The 21380-nt window shown below is 32.4% G+C and overlaps 1 protein-coding gene and 1 pseudogene across 3 annotated transcripts in view; one reads left to right on the top strand and one right to left on the bottom strand.

The window, feature by feature from the left end:
* Fstl5 (follistatin like 5) overlaps positions 1-21380 on the bottom strand; it is a 722640-nt gene that overhangs the window by 511547 nt on the left and 189713 nt on the right. For all 3 annotated transcript variants that reach the window (XM_076864750.2, XM_076864751.2, XM_076864749.2), the window contains exon 3: positions 6812-7060. In XM_076864750.2, the coding sequence (XP_076720865.1) occupies positions 6812-7060 (249 nt within the window). The remainder of the gene's footprint in view (positions 1-6811; positions 7061-21380) is intronic.
* Positions 12831-19558, top strand: LOC143406398 (thioredoxin-dependent peroxide reductase, mitochondrial-like; annotated as a pseudogene).

The following is a 21380-nucleotide window of genomic DNA, read 5'->3' as shown; positions in this document are numbered from 1 at the left end:
ATAAACTTTTATGCCTAGGCTGATCCATATATGTTTTTTTCTTCAGTTTTTCAAACTATAATCTAATAATAGTTCAATACCATTTTAGATGTTGTGGAGGTTGGCTCACAATGGTCTGGTACACAAACATGTGCTATTTCCAAGAGGAAAATATGTTGAAAAAATGTAATCATAGCTCATATACAAATTTCCGGGGGCCATTCATTAGAAATTCATATATTGATTAGAGGAACACATAGAAAAATTCCTTAAAATTGTTATCACAAAAAGGAGATGTGCAATATGTAATATCTGAATATCTTCCTGAATGCACAGTTCTCAATAAATTGTGTAACAATGGAGTAGTAAATATTTACATGTAGATGATATGGAGACTTAAACTAAAACAAATTATATATTACTGATTTAAATTAATTTAAATTCTTATTAATTGGCTTGAAGATATCATGTTTGTTATGCTTAGGCAGTAGTAAAAAAAGCAACACTGCTAATTATCCATCCTGTTTTAATCATGCTAGAAAGTGCCCAGTTCCTTTTATTCACCATGATTCTATGCAAGTATTTTTTTCACATAACTATCTGGAGGATAATATGCAAATATTTTCATTTTTCCCACTTGGGTGTTAAATTTTTCACTAGTAAATTTTCAAATACTCTCCGAAATATCTATGAGTGGTCTTCAAAAATATTTTTAAAAGAAATATAATTAATACTAACCAATTTATAAATTCATTTTCTAGAACAGTTTTCTGCAATTACATATGCTAAGTATGATAAATACAAAGTTTTCATCATTTGTTTTTCTACAAAAATATGGAAGAAGAAAAATCAATAACAAGGAAAAGTAATAAGTGTTAGAAAAGCTTCTTTACTCTTCAATGTTTTATGAAGTTATAGAAATATCATATTTAGCATTTGAAAATATGATACTGAGAAAATGAACATGATAAGTGAAGGTGTCAGTGAGAGGTAATGAATGATACAATATTTAAATAGCCTTAAGGTAGAAGAAAAGTTATTTGAACTAATAAAATGATACTTATTGTCATTTTTTAAAATATTGTGTTCATAAATATTAATGGAAAATTTATACATCCATAGAAAACATGAAATAAAATGATAACCTCAAATATAAACTCTACAACTCAAAATTGGGAAAAATGATTTAGTATGCCAATGTAGAAAGACAAAATTATCCATTCAAACATTTGAAAGTTAAATCTAATTTCTCTGTGAAAAATAGAATAGCTTGACAGTAACTGAACACAGTAAGTTCCTAACTTCTGCCATTATTCTGAGGCGAGAAAGAATGATATGGTGGCAAAAAGACATTATATAGATCTAATAGATATTATATTTATAAGAAAAGCTATAATCCATGAGAAATATAATAAAAAATAAAACTTTAATAAGTTAATATCAAATATATTTTCAAATTATTATTTACTTTAAATATATTTATCCAAACTCAGAAAATCAACTACCATCAATTATTATAATCTGGCCAATTCAGTTCCATAATATTATGGTCAGAGGCAAGGCTATTACTTAATTTATACCTAGAAAAAAAATAGGTATGACTTCAGATTTAAGCCTGAAATTTTATTACAATCAAATATACAGTTATAGAAGTTCCAGTCTTAAATCCAATAATTGTCTGTTATTGCATTATTTAATTGGCCAAGAACTGTGCTAAATGCATAATTTAATTGCCACAGATACCACAGAGGGCATGGTGATAGACTTAAGCAGAGATATTTGGGGCATGTACATACTAAATGAGAAGCTTGAAACAACTTTAAGTTCCTATCCCAGTTGGGAATTAACTTTTTGTGACAATGCTGAAAAAACATTTTAAAAAGCTGGGACTTGTTGCCTTCTTTACAGTATAGTGGCTTTATTTTTATAACTAGTGATGGGATTATAATGCCTAGTTTGTTATTAGTATTATTATTACTAGTCCTCTTCCTCTCCCATTCTCCTTCTCCTTGATTCCTCTGCTCCCTTCTCACTCTGGTCAAACTTTTTTTGTGTTAGTGGTGCTAGGGATTCAATCCAGGGCCTCATGCTTGGAAGACAAGGGTTCCACCACTGATCCATATCCCAAGCTCTGTTTATATTATTTATACACATACTGAGTAACCCTAAATAAGTAATAATTCAGCCAAAGTATAATAACCTCCTATCATTTTCATAATCTGTATATCTATTATCTGCTACCTATTTGCAAATGGCATATAAACATACAAAACATGTAAATTTTAGCAAATTCTTTACAACGTTCTTAAAAATCAGATGAGGAAAATATTTGGTATGATGTTAATAATAACTGATGAATAATCAAATGTATGTATTACAAGGATCCCTAAAGCATATCAGATAATGGGTTCTTCGTAGCATTCTGAAGTTCACATTTTGATTAGTGAGGAGAAAAGCAGCAAAACTCTTTGATTAATTCCTTATTTTTGGATGGATCTCTGTTATCTTTTTCTGAATTTTTTGACATAAAATTAATTGAGTTGTGTTTCATTTTTAAAATTACTGTGAAAATGTTTAATGAAATTGATGAGTGGTGAATGAATTCAGAGAAATTGTAGCCTTCTGAGTGCTTATATTCTGACCTGGAAAACTACATTTATCATTGACTCACATTGGCTGAGGGTTAACTGCACTATCATCCTGCAGTTTCAGCTTACTAATACAGGTAAAAAAAAAAAAAAAAAAGAAAAGAAAAAAAACAGAGAAAATGAGCAAATTAAAATCTGGGGATCATTTATCAAAGCTTATATATTTATTCAGACTTATTTTTCTTGAAATTGTATGGAAGTCTATTTAAACATTAAAAAATCCCATCTTTACAAAGATGTCCTTTCAAAACAAAAAAGCAACCTAAACGTACACATGGATTAGTACATATTTACTGATATATTTTGAAATATAAGATTCTAGCCTAAGTTTTCTAGCCTAAGTTCTACAATTCTCTTTTAAAAATATCAGGTTAAAGAAGCAATTAAAAAGTGAAATACAAATGATTCTTAAGATCATACCAAGGAAAAAGGATGTCGAAACTCATTCAAAGAATGTGCAAATAGCTTTAACAACCATATTCCTAAAGTTGTTATTGTTCATGATGCACGTTAAGTGCACAGAACATTTGCCTTGATGGCAGTTTTATTCTCAGCATAGTAAATGACAAAAGGGTTTCTGTTCAATTGACTTTCTCATAAAAAGTTTAATTCCCTCTTCATTTTATCATAGGTTAGAGCTTAAGTTTTTTTTTTTTTTTTTAATCCAGCTTACATGTACACACTGCCTAAGTAAATTTTGTTTTGTTTGACAGACTGATCTGGTGTCAGAGTGAGAGGAAATGGTGCTTGCTGTAAGTGCTGATGTGAATTGCAGGGGTTAGGAATCCCTTCAGAAACGACTTTGAGGTGAAATTCTCTTCTCACAAAAAATACATAGCTAGGCAGCATATAAGAATGGAATGTTTTATGTTATGTTGAATATTGTCACAAAGTGTTTGATGCCACAATATTCTATATCATATTGTACCCAGGTATTTCATGATCACACAAAAATGAATGGAAATTAATTCGAAAAATATTATGTCCCAGCCTCATTATATGTTTTATGTAAATCTACAAATCATAAATCACTAAAGAAAATGCTTATTAAATTCATGTATACATTTAAAAGTCAATAATGGCCAATGCTGCAATTGATAGGCATTTTAGCATGTTACATAAATAGCAGTAAAAAGATTTATAAATATAGGTTACATATATAATATTTCATTATACAGATAAATGCTTTAAATCTGGAGTTAAAATCTTAAAACAATGAATCACTACTTATGGGTATATAATCTATTTAAATAATTTTACATATAAATACAAAACATATATCTGATAAATTCAATATAGGAAACAAATAGGACTTACCTTAAATTGCAAATAAGTAATGGATGATACAAATTTTACCTTCTTTAAACATTTTTAAGTGTTTTCTAATATTTTTTCCAGTATCTTTCACTAGTTGTTTTTAAATTTGGGGATAATTATAGATGCATATGCATTTTTAAGAAATAATACACATTCCATGAACCCTTGGACAAGTTTCTTCCAATACTAATATTTGCAACATTAGTACTATATTACAAGCAGAATATTGACTTTGGTTCTATCCATTTTATTTACATTCATTTGTATGTTTGTGTTTGTGTGTTTAATTCTATTCAATTTACCACACAGATCCATCCCAGTAGTCAAAACAATAGGCAAGAGAATATAGATGAATAAATATCTGATAATATTATTAAAGTAGATTTTATTGAATTTTAAGGTACCAGCAATTTTTTTAATGTGGGTATCAACAAACTTTTTGAAGATCAATTAAAAATTACTTAGGTTTTATGTGCCAAAATAAATTGATTACAACTACAGTATTGAACTATCCTTTTGCAAAACTACTAAACAAATGAATGTGGCTTTGTTCCAGTACAGTTTTATTAAAAACATAATAGCTCATAACATGATTTAGCTCTTTTCCTTGACCTTCCATTTAAGGTTTTTACAGTCTTTTTTAGTCATGAAGTAGCAAATTTTTTTCTATTTGGCTTGTTTTCATTTGTTTTGTTTTTCTATTGAAAAACTATGTAATTAAATACCAGGTTTTGTAGTTCTTGAATTTAAAGATTTTTCTTTTTTAATTGGACCATTATGGGAGGCAACAAGTGAAGTTCCATAATCACAAAATTAATTTTAGTCATCACAACAATCCTAGGATTTCAGTTGTACAGAATGTGTTACATCATAAACTTGGTAAAATACATACTAATAAGACAGTTAATTCACTTTGTTCTATAGTTTTTACTTCTCTTCTGCTGAAGAAAAGTTATTTTATGAGTTAACTATTTTTTAGGCAAATAATCAAAACAAACAAAGAGAAAATCCATGGGTTCTGAGTACTGCTAAACTTTGGTAAATTACTCAGATAATATAAATGTAATTTCAATGCTATCTATGATGAGAATGCATATTAAAGAAATACAGATCTAATAAATATGCTTAATATATGTCTGAAGTAAAAAATGTTTCAAATACTTTTTTTATGAAGGAGACTTATGAGAAAGATAATCTATCTTACATCATCTCTTTCAAGCTGATTTAGATATGTGACCTCATGTTTACTGTATCCTTCTGTAAAACTCTTAGTATACTGCATTGTTTTCCTAGATGACATTTAATATCATATGTGTCTATATAATTAGGTCATCAGGTAAACAAAACACTAACTTGAAATATGATTCTAAGTTAACATATTACATTATTATATATCATTTACTGATTTTATATCACATTTCAAAACAGTAATATAATTTCCACTGTACCATCTGAGATCAAAATCACAGAAAAATATTTTTCTATGAACACCAAAGTACAAAGTTAATAGAACCAATTTAAAATTTTTAAGTTTTTGTAAAATAGACTTTATACAAAAGGGTAATGAACAAAGACTAAAGTTGCTGCTATTGATTTGGCAAAAGAACTGAATGTAGTATGATCAAATTTTCTATATGCACCTTTAAGTTACACAAAGAATACTATGTGTTTTCTTATGTTTGACTCCTAGTTACCATACTAAGGTGTACTATATCATGTATTATTTGAAAAGTCTTATCATTTTTTAACCTTTATTTTGTTTACTTATTTTTATGTGGTGCTGAGGATCAAACCCAGGGCCTCACCCGTGCTAGGCAAGCTATCCACCGCTGAGCTATAACCCCAGTCCTAATCATGTCATTTTTTATTACCTTAAAATTAATAGTCTATTCTACCATGATCAAAAAAAAAGAAAAAAAATAAAGTAGTGTTTATTTTATCTTAACAAATGTGTAGTGAAGTGTAATAGCATATTTCAGCCATAAATTTTAGTTAAGAATGAAAGTGTCACATAATCTTTCAATACAGGCACATTCTGAAAAACTGAAACTTATAACCAACCAAAGATTAGGAATCAAGTTGACCATTAAAATTTTTAGAAGGAGGAAGTTCTATACATTTAATTCTAAAATTTCATTCTGGATCATAATTATTAGCATAAAATATTTTCTCCAGAATAAAATAAAACAAACAATTTCTTTATAAGTAAATACATGCTAAATATATTTTATGATTTATTATATAGCATGTTAAAATAACATATCAAATTATGAATTTAGAAATATCTTTCAATAAAACAATAATTTCAAGTACATGAAAATAAATACTAATCCCTAAAATTTTTTAACTATTGTCATCTCAGTTTCACTAATTGAGTTTAGTATGATTTCTTCATACTTATTTTAGTGGGAAATTGCAGATTCCATAAAATTTGAATTATTTGGTATAAACTGAAAGTATCACTTTTAATGAGGGGAAAAAATGAGATGTTATCACAGCATGGCTTGGCATTCATTATTCCCTCAATTCCACTCCAGGTGCTTTTCATTGGGTGGATTTAACTGTAGACTGAATTGGCCACTTTGGGTCCCTAACATAACTCCATGATTGGGAAGCCATATGGTGCAATGCTGAAAGCTATATTAAATTGTGAGTCATATTTTGGCCAGCAATATTCTCATAATTTATTATCAGAACTGTTTCCATGTAAATTTCTACACACTGCTGCTTATCAGCATAATTAAGCTAACTTTTCTTTTCCCTATTTATATCTTGCTGATATAAAAACATACTAGAGTTTAAGCAAAAGTGACTAATAGAGACTAGGAAAGAAATAGAAATGACACTTCAGGTTCACCGGTATTTACCTTTAAAGAAGCAGTCTTCATTGTGAACAATGGTAATCTTTTGCTTTTTCAGGCAAGCAGCTCTGTGTACCTCACAGTGGTTTTCATAGAATTCTCCATCAGATCCACACACAGGTTTGTAGTGCCGTTTGCAAAGGTCCATGCAGGCACATTCTGCTTGCCCTGTCTGTCTGCTGATCACACAGTGCCTTCCCAAGCCACAGTACTTATTTTCACAAGATCCAAAAGGGCCATCCTGAATCAGAAATCCTGAAGATAAAGAATAGAAAACCATTAGTTTCCTATGTTCAAATAATCTGTGCATTTCAATGTATCAAAAAGAAAATGTGTTCCAATATAATTTCAATATTATCTGTTGCACTGTAGTTTCAAAGAGGCTTATATCAAAACCCAGAGATGAACTTTTAGAAAATGTTCTCAGCCTTCCTTCCCACCTCCTTTGCTTGAACCCTGTTCCCCCTTATCAGAGTACCATCATGTGTAAAGCTTTAAACTCTCTCCCTACTTGATGGCACCATAATGATTAATAGATTCTGATCAAGTTTAAAATACAATCTCACAACCTGTCAATCTCAGGATATTGGTGGGCACCTAACACATCTGTCACTCACTTTCCTGTAAAATAGGGATAATAAGAATGTATTGTACTGTTATGAGGATTAAAGGCCTTGGGGTGTGTGTGTGTGTGTGTGTGTGTGTGTGTGTGTTTATGTATATATATAATTCTATTTAGTGTTAATGTAATTTCCTCTTTCAGAAAATAATTTTTATAATACCAACATGAAAGGAAACTTTTTTTTTCCCCTTTATTTATTTATTTACTTTTATGTGGTGCTGAGGATTGAATCCAGTCTCACACATGCATGGAAAGTGCTCTACCACTGAGCTACAACCCCAGGACCAAAAAACAAATTTTGAAGATCAGCTTTATTTTCATTTTTACAAATGAAGTCCACACACTAAATTTGTTTTCATATTGATACATGCATGCAATCCCAAATAAGTTTTTTATTGCACATCTAATTTCACAGAACAGTGGCTTTTATTGTAGAATACCTGCATAGTCATAAAAGCACAATTTGATCAAATTACTCACCAATACCTGCCATTCCTACCTTCCTCTCCCCCTATAATCTTTTCCCTTTCTTCTAATGGCCACTCATTTACTTTCATGGTGATCCCGTTTCCCTCTGTTCTTTTTCCCTGTGGCTTCCACATATGAGGGAAAACATGATAATTTTCTGAGTCTAACTTATTTCACTCAAAATTATAATCTCCAGTCCCATGCATTTTCTTGCAAATGGCATAATTTTGTTTTTCTATGTTGCTGAATAAAACTCTATTGTGTATGTACACCACATATTCTTTACCTACTCATTTGTAGGCTGATTTTATAACTTGGATATTGTGAATTTTGCTCAATAATCACAGGTATGTATGTATCTGTAAAGTGTGTTGACTATAATTCTTCCGGATAAATATCAGGAAGAGGTGTATCATATCATAGGTCTACTTTTAACTTTTTAAGGAACCCCCATACCAATTTTTTTATATGTTGTATTAATTTATATCCCCACCAAAAGTGTAAAAGGGTTTGTTTTGTCTAGCACTCTCCCAAATACTTATTCTTAATTTTTTCTTTTATATTTTTTATGGTACTATGGAGCCCTTTTATTTTATTTTTGAGACAGGATCTTGATAAATTCTGAGTTTCTTGCTAAATTACTGAGGCTGGCCTTCAACTTTCAATCCTTCTGCTTCAGCTTCCAGAGTGGTTCAGAGCATAGGGGTATGCCACTGAACCTGGTGGGAATTTGTAGTATTGATGCTTGCTATTCACACTGGAGTAAAACATCATGAGATTTGTATCTTTGATTCTACCTATGTGGTGTATTACTTTTATTTATTTGTGAATGTTAAATGATTCTTGTATTCCAGGGATAAAACCAACATGATCATGGTATATGGCCTTAGTGTATAGTTGAATTCAATTTGCTATTATTATTGCGCATGCTTGCAGCTATGTTCACCAATGATTTTTGATCTGTAATTTTCTTTCATTGAAGTATAATTATCCAGTTTTGGTATCACAGTGATAAACACTTCATTGAATCTCTTCAGAAGTTTTCTCTCCCTATCAATTTTCCAGAATAAATTGATGAGTACTTGTATGAGTTCTTCTTTATATATCTGATAAATTTAGCTATGAAACCATCTGATCCTTCATTACAGGCCTGTTAAGGTTTTCTGTATCATCTTAGATCAGTTTTGGTGGCTTGTATGTGCCTAGAAATTTGCCCATTTTTTTCTATATTTAATAATTTATTAAAATATCCCATTAGTGACTATTTTATTATTTTGAGTTGTGTTACTCTGTCTTTTGTTAGTATGGATAAAAGGTTTCAATTATTCTTTATTGTTTCAAAGAATCAACTATTTGTTTCATTTATCCATTGTATTATTCATCTTGTTTCTATTTTTTTAATTTAAAGTTATAATTTTTAATACTTCTTTCTTTTACTAGGTTTTGAATTGGTTTATTTTTGCTTTTGCAAGATCTTATGATCTACCACTAGGCTGTTTGTTTGAGATTCATTCATTCTTTCTTTTTCTCTTTCTCTCTTTCTTTCTCTCTTTCTTTCTTATAGGCACTCATAGATCTAAAGTTCTCTCTTAGAATTGCCTTCCCTGTACCCAGATATTCTGGTATGATGTGTTTCCATTTCCATTTGATTCTAAGAGTTTTTTAATTGCTCTTAATTTCTTCAATGTTCTACTTATTGATCAAAGGTGTGTTGTTTAGTCTCTATGTATTTATACAATTTCTGTAGTTTTGTTGTTGTTGTTCATTTCTAATTTATTTACATTATGGTTGAAAATAATGCAAGATATTTTGTATCTTCTAATAGTTGTTTTATGAACTAATCTTATGATCGATTTGTAGTAATGTCCACGAGAAGATGAAAAGAATGTTTATTTAGTTGTTATTGGATAAAATATTCTGTAGATGTCTGTTAAGTCTAATTGATCTATTGTGTAGATTAAATTTTATGTTTTTGTTGACTTTTTACCTGGATGATCTGTTAATGATACTGGTGTACAGAAGTGTTGTATTGGGTTTTATCAATCTATCTATATCTAGTAATATTTGCTTTATGTAATTTAGTGCACCAACATTTGGAGTATAAACATTTACAATCATTACATCTTTTGTTGGATTGTTCTCTACCAATATTGAACAATTTTCTTTGTCCCTTATTACAATCTTTTCAACTATTTTTTTACCTTAATTTTACTTGCTTATTCATTTATTTATTTATTTTATGTAGTGCTGAGGATCAAACACAGTGTCTCATACATGCAAGGCAAGGACAATACCACAGAGTCACAACCTCAGCCCTTATCCTTACTAATTTGAGTTCAAATTCTGCTTTACTGATATGAAAGTGACTCATCCTATTTGTTTTTGAATTTTATTTGCAGGGCATGTCATTTTCTTTTCTCTTACATTGTGTTTGTGAATGTCTTTGGTTTGAGGTATATTTCTTGGAAACAACTAACAATTGATTTTGGATTTTGAAAAGCCAATCTGCTAGTTTAGGTTTTTTAATTGGAATATTAAGACCATTTACATTCAGTGTTATTATAGACAGGTATATGTTACTTACTTCCATTTTGTTGTATTTACAATTTTTGAAGAAGTCCTAGTTCTTATTTGATTAATTATTCTTTCTCATTTGATTTATTCTTTACCATGGTCTCTTAAGTATTTTTATCTTTCTCTTCAGTGTACATGATTTCTTTCAGTATACTTTGCAGCGCTGGCTTTGTTTTCATGAATTCCTTTGGATTATGTTTATTTTGAAAGATTTTTACTCCTTTTTTGATTCTTAAGGATAACTTTTTGGGGTACAGTAAATGAGACTGGCAACTATTTCTTTTAGGACTTGAAATAGATTATTTTGTGCCTTCCGGAACTTTAGAGCCCTGCTAAGAAATCTATTGTCATTCACATTGATGTGCTTTGATAAGTGAGTTGGCAATTCTCTCTTGCAACTTTTAAAAGTTCTTTATTCTTCATTTTTGTCATTTTAACTGTAATATATCATGGAGTGGTTCTTTTCTGGGTGTGTCTATTTGAAGTTCTAAATGCCTCTAGTACCTGCATGTCAATCTCATTACCAGCATTCAAAATTTTTTCTGCTATTCTTTCACTGAATAAATTTCAATGACATTAATCTGTGTCTTTTCTCACTCCTTTCTTCTCCATAATTTAGTTTTTCGTTGGAGCCTCCACTGAGTTTTTATTTGATTGAGTTTTTATATCAAAATTTCTGCTCATATTTTTTAAAAGTCTCTTTATTGAAATTCTCTTTCATATTCTCCATTTTCTTCCTTAGTCTATTTCTTACTTCTTATTTTAGTTCATTTGTAATTTTAAAAGTTTACTTTTTAAATTCATTTTACATTATTTCCTCTATTTTGATATTTGTGGGTTTAGTTACTGGAGTGTTAAGGATGTTTAGATGTGTCTTATGACATGGTTTTTTCATGTTTCTTGTATTTCTATGTTGATATTTGCATACCTGTTAGGATGGCTATATTCTTTATTATTTTGTGATGTTCTTTTATGAACTGCTATTTTCTTTACTATGTGCACCAGATTGAAGATCTATCTCCATGTCAAAACACTCAACATGATTCTGATGCTATGATTAATCCCCAAAATTATCACTTTTAGAGTAGATAATAATAATCATTAACTGCAACCACTTCAGAATAAATATCATAAAAACAAACCATAAAAACTTATTGTTAATCTTTACCACCCTCAAGCCTGAAATTGAAAAAGGAAGTAATGCTTTAGATGGCTGGAAAATTAGGTATTAAAGGAAGTACAATAACTGTTAAAATATATAGGACATAAAAAGAAATAAATAAGAAATATCAAGGAAAACGTTGTAGGGGGCAAGAGAAAAAAGTAGATAATGCAGGAAGAAAGGAGAGAGCCTAAAAGTAAGCCTAAAAAAAAAAAAGAGAAAAATCCAATTAATTTATTAAGTCATTAAAAATGCATAAAATTGGAATAGTATATGCAATATCAAATGATGGGAAAAACTGCCAAATCAACACAGAAGAAAATACAAGTTTAAAAAAAAAAAAAAAAAAAATATATATATATATATATATATATAGTTTCTTGCTGAACTTTTAAACCATTCCTTGCTGTACTCTTTGGGATGTAGAGATGTATTTTTTATTGAGTATTCCAGATTTGCAATACACCAGATTTTGCAATACATAGTAAATACTCATATCTCCTCAGTTTGTCTTTTGTGTTTCTCTGGGTATGCAGATAGCAACCACACCAGCCATTTCCAAGCTGGATTGGAGAGCTATATATTTACGTTCTGTCCCCTAGTTTAGCTTGCTACTTCAGAAACTGTGCTGAACTTGGGTCTTAACATCTACCCAGGTTAAGTTCTCTGGTGAGAACCTAGGTTGCTCTTGTCATTTCTTGGTGTGTCCAGAATCCTAAGAGGTATTTTGAGGGTCAAAGGAAATGCCCTAATTGTCTGAGGTCTATCAATCAAATCTCTCCCTAGTTGGTAAGAAGTCTTTAAAAGAAGTCTATAAAATTTCTAAATATGCCCAGGACTATGAAGATGTATGTGAGCCTGTCTGGGTAGATTTTGGGTTGCAGAGTGTGTGACAATCCATAATAGAGACATGCCAGTCAGGCTGAACAGGCACAAGGCATTTTATAATTGGAGTATATGGAGATGGCCTACAGCAGGGGCACTTCATATGATCCTGTGTCTGGGACATTCAGCTAGTGCACATGTTGGAGCATTAGCTGGGTCATGAAATAATGGCTCACAGCGGAGGCATGAAACATTATTATGAAACAGTGTTCCACATCAGAATTGTGCTCTACTACCAAGGTGCCACACTCTTCCTCTCAGTATTCTACTCTCTGGTCTGCTCCATCCCAGTCCTGTTGTCAGTGGTTAGGGACATGGCGAAAGCTTGGCAGCCTTTAGATCACAGCAGTCTCATTACACAGACTACTCAGAGGGTACACTTCAAAGAAATTCCCCAAACTCTTTTATGTTTTCTATTCCAGCAACACAAATTTCCAAGTACCTCCAAGTCTCTGATAGTATAATATCTTGTTGGCCTCCATTCCCTCTGTCACCGTCCTCTCTAATATGCTATTATTTCACTGCTTCAATTCCAAAGTGTTGAGAAATTGAGATTTGTTACCTACGTCTGCTCCAACATCTTGATCTCTCTCCAAATAAAATTTAAATAGCAAAATTAAAATTACATGGGAAAGGCCAACATCATTTGTAGCACAGTTTTTAAAAAAGCAAATTTAAAGTGAAAATCAGAATAATTCTAGAAAACATTTTTTTAAATATTTGCATTTTAATATAACATTCTAATTTTTGTGAAATATTCCATAAAATTTGAAATAAAAATATAATTTATTGAATACCTTTTTATTATTTTAATTAACTAATAATACCTCATTTAAATGTGTAATAAATTTGGAAAAATATAATTAAATCAGTAGTCCCTGAACCTTAGCATGAATTAGAATAGTGAAAAGGTGTTAACAAAACACCAATCAACACACCCCACCCTAGAGTTTCTTATCAGTCAGATCTGTGGTGCAGTCCAAAGTGTATATTTCCAACATGGTCTCAGGTGATAGAGATACTTCTACTTCTGGTACCACATTTTAGGGCCACTGATTATAAATTATAATCTTAATTTTTAACCAAAATAAACAGAAGACTAAGAAAAAGACTAGCTAAATAATGATGAAATGCTTTTAAGTGGCAAAGATAAAAAAATAATGCTGTGATCAAAACCAAACAAAATAATGCAAATATTTGGAAGTATTAGGAAAAAAGGTATAGAAAAATTATCACAGTGATTAATTTTATTGATATGGCATAGAACAAGTTTTTATTTGATTTCTTTAACTTTTTAAAGTTCAATATGTTAAATTAAATTAGCAGGGGGCCAATAACCTGAGATTGTCTCCATACTTCATGAGCCTAAGTAACAAAATGCAACCTAAGTTGGTACATGAATTAGCCAAAACCAAATTATGAGTACATTTTTTTGAAACAAATGTTAGATTTCAGCCAATTATAAACAGGCAAGCTTCAGCAAATCAGAAACACCCAACAGATCAAACTATGTCTAATAAAGACAAATGCATCCTAATATCATGCCTAAATAAAATACATTTCTCACTGTAGCCAATCAAAGAATCTCTCTACCTTGTTTTTGCAGTTGGCCTATGAAAACTCATTGCTGCTGCTGTGGTGGCACACCCCTGTAATTCCAGCAGCTCCAGACACTGACACAGGAGAATGGCAAGTTCAAACCAGTTTTAGCAACTTAGCCAGGCCCTAAGCAACTTAGGGAGACCTGTTTCAAAATTTTAAGAAAATGAAAAAAAAAAGGGGGGGCGGCTGGGGGTGTGGGTAAGTGGTTAATCAACCCTGGGTTCAATTCCTGGTTTAAAAAAATAATCATCATTAATATTGATAGACCAAACTCTCTGAACATCATTTTGAGTGCAGCCCAATTCATGGATTGTTCTTTGCCCAAATAATAAAGAATGCATTTAATTGGTCTTAAATTTTTCTTTTATCAATTATACTATATAAAAAAGGAAGGTCCAAAATTTCTAGGCAACTCTGACTAGAAAATAAGAATTGATTTGAATGTACAAAATATTTTTTTTTGTTCTTAAAGCAGTACTTGAGCAAATTGTCAATGTAATGTTTACAGAATAAAAAATGCTACTGCCATTTAAACACAGGAATTTGACTCACAATATTTTCTGTAATTGTATTTCTTACATTTCTTATTATTTTCAAGAAACAGGTTAATATTTGCCAAGAGAGTGTTTTATTTATTCTCTTATTATGAAGGAATAAACTCAGATTTATTGAGGGAATCTGGTCATTTTACATTTTAGTCAGAAATTAAGGTAGCTTTCTGAATCATTACAGTTTCCCTGACTTTGTAGAAATGCTCTACTATAAATTCTATATCATCCACTATTTCTATGTTGGTGTGAATTTTTCATATATTTTTTAAATTTTTCTTCTCTTAAATTCTTCCTTAAAAATCCTATACTCTAGTTGAGAGGTCTGTATTAAGATATTGGTCATAATGTAGAAGTTAATTAAGAATTTTACATAAGCTAGAAGCTGTGTGTTGCATATAGCTGCTACAATTAAAGGAAATTTAATTAATTCATATTCCACCAAAAGAAATCTCATATTATGTAAATGAATAGCTAGAACATATCCTTTCTGACACTAATTAACCATGACTAATGCTGAACTTAAGTTTCAGCTGAGATTAAATCAATTTAATCTGATCAACATGTCAAAGATTTTTTTAAAAGTACATTCAGTCAGATAGCATACTAAATGAATTTTAATCAAGAACTTATAGTCTGCCATCTTACAGCTTGATAAAATAGCATTTTTTTTTCAAAAAATGGGCTATGCATTTAATAAGTACATCAGCTTAAAATTTCTGTGCCTTCCAAGCATTACAAAAATTGCTCAAACCAATTTCAAACAAAGCTGAAACATTAAGTGATTAAAAGCATAAAATCAAAAAGTAAAATAATTCTACATTATTCTAAAGATGGTCTTTACAAATTCTCAGTCACAAAGCAATTGTCTTTAAAGCATACCTATATTTATATCTGTCATCTAAATCTATGTATATAGAAGATAAATTTTATCAGGTACTTAACATTCAGTGGATCTAAATGGAAGTAAACTGTTAAAAATAAAACTGTTTTAATGGGTAAGGTGCTATATTAGTTGCTATGGGATACATAAAAAGAGAGGTCTTTGACAACTTCTTCAAGAGGCTTGCAAAGGAAATGAGAAAGAACATCAGCATGCCCAAATAGAGAGAGAAGGATGTAGAAGTGTATTTGAGGGCATGAAGTAGATTGATATGAATAACAGCAGGTAAAACCTCAAAGACATTGTATCACATCACAGTTGAGTTTGTTCTCAAAAAATGCCAGTTCAGAAGGCTGATTTGTTGATAAAACAACCCGTGGAATAAAGACTGATACTACATTTAGAAGGATAATAGCTGGAAGAAGGAGGAATCAGGTTCTGATTAGCTAACTACCTTTAATTGTTATTGTGGAATAAAAACATAATTTGATTTATAGTGTCAAGTTATTCGAGGTGTTGTTTCCTGAAAATATATTATGTTCAAATATAAAATCTAAGTCACCCACCCTGCAGTTCTCCTATGCACTGGAGATGATGACCTCCATTGCTGGACATGTGAGCGCCATTTCTTGGGACATTTCTTTCTCTGCTGTCCTTAGGCCTCATAAACAGTGTTTGCCACAGACATGTTAGGACATGCTGGGACTAAGTAAGTTGCTGGCCATAAGGAATAGAAGCCATCTGCATGCTTGCTTAGACACATCTGGTTGCAATTGATAAGGAGCTGTAAGGAACACTAGCCATAGGCATACTTAATAATGACTGGTTACAATCGGTAGGGAGCACAGCTGCATGGACGTGTGCAAAGTATATGTCCTGTTATGATTACATCATCTCACTGGACAGAACCAATGGTCATTGACTTACTGAATGTAACCACCAATCACCAAGGTACACCCACCAACTTAGAACTATATTTGAATCACTTGTCCTGCCACAACAATGAGCCTGCTCCAAAGACATCAGTGAGACTGGCTGCTTTGCTGTCCATCCCCAAATGGATACCACCATTTCCTGATGTCCAGTACTCTGCTGGAGAGAACCACCAGACAACAACAATGTCTGCTCTTTGGCTAAGAAAAGTTGCCTAGCATCAGAGGTATTTGGGGGCTTGGGTAGCCCTAGGGTTGAGGGATTTGTGTGTAGTGTTTAATTGCCCTGGATTGTGTGATTTGCTTGTAGTGTTAATTAGTATGCATTAAATACTAGTTGGGCTGCTCCAGCACACCCAACACTTTTTGCATTAATTGTTTATATGTGATGATTGGTATGATCGAATATACAATTGCATTTAAAGACAATCCACCGCCAAGTAATTATTAATAGTGCTGTTGGCAATAGGCCTGTTGCTTCTAGAAGAACACACTTGACAAACGTACAGTATTATGGCTCTTCTCATTCAAAATTGACTTTTAGTACCAGTTCCTCCTACCATGCTCCTGCTGCCACTCAGCACACACCCTTTTTTAAAGGTACAGCTGTTGCCAAAGGAGAGTTCCAAGAGCTAAGCCTTGATGACTTTCATTCACAGAGCATTTTAATTATGTACATACTGAACTCCTTCTCTGTCATTTCATCTGCTGTGCTGGCCATGGATTCTAATAATGTGGTATCTTGATTTGTTTGAGGCACTTTCTTTCCTTGTCTTTTCATATTGCTCATGTGTCTTCCTATCTAGCTCTGTGGATCAGAGGCATTACTGCTTTTACCCATAGGCTTATCGTGCCCCTGGAAGGTTCCAGTACCTCTCCATTGAGCGGAAGAATAATATTAACAGATCCCAATATAAACAAAATGCCACCTAAAAACAAATAGTTGTTATTAAGACATTTACAGTTTGGTCATAATGTATAGAAATGGTGAGTTTAATTATTATCTACAATATAATCAGTAGGTTTGTAAAAGGGCTTACAGTTTCTGATGGTAGACGAAGAACTAGGAGTGAGGTATAGGAAGATATGCTGAGGAGGTATGAGATGAGTTATATTTTAGGAAGTGTGAAAGGAAAATCTAAAGAAAAAAGTTAGTATCAGGAGAAAAAAGAGGTAGTAATTTTGGGTAGACAATAAGAGGAATGATAGTAGAGTACTAAAACAAGCACACATATATATTAAGAAAATTAAAAAAAAATGTTAAAATAGTAAAAATTGGAGAGGAAAAACAAACAAACAAAAAATATATAACACTGTAATATGCTATTTAATCGTCTCAGTCCTCAATAGCCTAATTCATGCAAAGTGCTTGGTTTCACATATGTTGGGCATTTGAGGGCGAAAGAATAAAGAGGGAAAAGAATGAAAAAAAAATCTCAAAAGAAGAAACAAGGATTGTTTTGATTGGAGATCAGTATCTTTCCTGCTTCCCTTCTCATCCAATAGGTGGGGTTGTCTGTTCGTAGTTGGTATCTCCGGCCTCAGGACATTCAGGGTTACCAGGGTGTGAGGATTGGTCTTGAATGCAGGGTCCCTGGAAGTGGGTATGGCACCTGCCTATCTCCTAATGGGAGATTGCACCTCAAGGATCTCCTGTGGGGTCTGCTCCTGTGATGTGGATGCCGGGTCTTATCTCCTCATCTCATCTGTAGACCTCATAGTTCCTGACCTCTAAATTAGTCTCTAAAGTGTATCCCTCTCACCCTGTCCCTTTCTACTTCCTAATCAGAAATCTTTCTCTCCAGGGGTCATGTGTGTTGCACTCTGGTGGCTGTGCACCTGTTGTGGAGGGCCATTTTGAATTGGGCAGTCACTCTGCTGAGTTAGCATCTGCTGGGACTTGGGGGGGGGGGATTAGAAAACTATGGGTACCTGGCTATCTGGTGTTCCAAACTGGTAGTTGCCCCAACTAAAGATGGTGATGGAGGTCACACAAAATTGAGGCAGCTGCTTTCAGTGATAGGGTGTCGGTTCGGATGGGGGGAACCACGTGATGGCATTGTGCAATGTGTTCAGAGATGAGCTCTGTGACATGCAGTGTTGTGGCTCTCGGCTTTCTTCAGAGCCTGTGATGTCCCTACCGCAGGTAAGGGACTTTGACAGTATTTGCAATCTCAAGATGGAGGCGACCTGGGGAGCCCCAAGTTGGTAGATGGGGGTCCACACAAGAGTAATGGCTGGAGTTTCTTGCAAGGGTAGAGGCTTAGTGTCCTTGGTGGGAGCAGCATCTGGGAATTCTGCACCCATGCTGATGCCAATGGACCCACTAAGGAACCCAGGAGATCTGCATGAGTGAGTAGTCAGTAATTGGGAGTCCTTTTCTAATGCTGAGGCCTGGGGTCTCACGCAGCACGGAGGCCGTGATTTCTGCACAGGATCAGCTGTGGAGGGTCCTCTATCACTGTTGGCAAAGCATTATCCCCCCCTAGTGGAGACCTGGGCAACAGAGCTACACAGAATGCTGCTTCCTTCTGACTCACCACCTTGCTTGGATCCAGCCCAGCCTTGATGACTTTAACAGGAAATACTTGGTGCTTTTCTTCTACCCTCTGGAATTCACCTTCCTGTGCCCTACAGAAATCTTTGCTTTCATTGTCAAAGCCAATGAGTTTCACAATGTGAACTGTGAAGTGGTTGCAGTCTCTGTGTACTCCCACCTCAGCCACCTTGCCTTGATGGATATGCAGCGGAAGCTCTACTGTTTGTGCCACATGAATATTGCACTCTTTTCAGATTTAAGCAAACAAATTTCTTGAGACTACAGTGTGCTTTTTGAAGGTGCTGGTCTTGCACTCAGTGGTCTGTTCATAATTGACTCCCATGGAGTCATCAAGCATCTGAGTAACAAAGATCTGCCTGTGGGCCGGAGCATGGAAGAGACCCTCTGTCTAGTGAAGGCATTCCAGTTTGTGGAAACTCATGGAGAAGTCTGCCCAGCAAACTGGACACAAGACTCCCCTATAATCAATACAACTCCAACAGCTTCCAAAGAGTACTTCGAGAAGATAAGTCCGTAGATAATCCCCTGTGTCCCTGCAGCTTCTCATGTCAGAAAAGAACTACAGCTGGAAACTTTTAAGCATTTAAAAATAATTATATATAAAAGGCAAGTCTAATTAAGCTTGTATCTATACATATTACTCTAAATGTTTTGTTTCTGTAACACTGGCTAAGATATTCTAACAGTAATTGCTAACATCAGGATTCATTAAGAACATCTTGATGGGTAGGAAGTTTGCATAAAAGGCCTGGTTCTCTGTTTCTTAGATCAAATCTCAGTGTATAAAGGAAATACAGCTTCTTAGCCTTACTTGAATCTTTTTCTATACATAAGTAGTATAACAAGCACTGAGAGTCTCTGATTAAAGATCCTGAAAATTTCTTCTTGAATTTCTGCGTATTAAACTGCTTTTTGATAAGTTTTACACTATTAATCTCAGCAGTCCAAGTTAACTCTCAAAATGCATGTGTAAGTAATAGAAAGAAATATGAATCATATTATTTTAAAAAATAACAGCAAAGTGAATTAACTGATCATGTACAATCCCTATATTTACCAAGTACATAGTTATTTTACTCTTTAGCAGAATTGATATCTAGATTTATTTTGTTGTTGTTGTTGTTGTTGTTTTTGGTAGTGCTGGGGATCAAATCCAGCACCTCACGTATGACCAGCAGGTCCTCTACCACTAAGCCACATGCCCAGTGCTATTCCTATATCTATATCCATGAAGTGTAATTGTAAAGGATATATATTGAATTGTTAAATCCAGGAATTGTTTTGAAATTATTGTAATTATTTGCTTTCTTGTAGTACCCAGTGTAAAATATATCATAATAAATAACATTTGAAAATATTAAAAAAAGCAAACATAAAATGTGAGTATGTGAACTTCAATATGTTAAAAAGAACAACAGATTTATAGAACAGATTTAAATCTTTGCCTTATCATTTTATATATATCTGATATCAGCCAGGCTATGATCTCTTTGAGCCTGATATTCTAGTGGTAAATAAGAGATAACATATTATGTTTAGATTTTATTTTATCAAAATATTCCATTTATTTAAAGATGCTTAATAAAATATCTGATGAAAGGTAATGTCTGGAAGTACACTGAATAAATTTTCTTTAGAAGGCTTACCATGAATGCTTTACCTGCATTATATATGTATAATTATCTAATTTATATATTCTAGAAATGGCCTCAGCTATATATAATGAGAAGTTATTTTGACTTAGATTTTCTAAATTTTTTTTTCTCCATAAGATGATCTTGTTTCATTTTAGGAGTGTCAGTATGGCAATCACAAATGAAATTTTAGGCAAATTAATTAAAATGATCAGGCCTCAGTTTCCTCAACTAACTAGAATATTACAAGTTCAATATTCCAGAAAAATTTTAGAAAATGGCACTATCACACTTATTTTAATAATTATTATTTAAACTTTATTATTTATTATTATTTAACTTATTTAAATTATCATTATTATGGACTTAGTACAATATTATATAGAAATCAATGAATAAATAAATAACTGCATTCACAGGTCTATTTTTTAAAATCTGTTGGAAATATACCTAGGGAGGTTTTGGAAGAATGTGTATTTCCAAATAGCATCCCTAAAATTTTGAAGAGCATCCATTGTATAAGAATTTTTCTTCTCTCAGCTAAATAAAAGGAGAAAAATTAATTTTGGAAAAGAAAAACATGATCACATTTGTTTAATTATACATTTTGATTTAGAATTATGCATAATATTTGGTGACAGTTTGTTACCCACATATGGAAAATTATAAATCCAAAATACAATTTTTTGTTGCACACTGTAAACT

The sequence above is a fragment of the Callospermophilus lateralis genome, chromosome 8 (genome assembly GCF_048772815.1).
Source record: "Callospermophilus lateralis isolate mCalLat2 chromosome 8, mCalLat2.hap1, whole genome shotgun sequence".
Classification (NCBI taxonomy): Eukaryota; Metazoa; Chordata; class Mammalia; order Rodentia; family Sciuridae; genus Callospermophilus; species Callospermophilus lateralis.
Note: the sequence above shows the minus strand (reverse complement) of the source record. Positions and strands in the feature narration are given on the sequence as shown.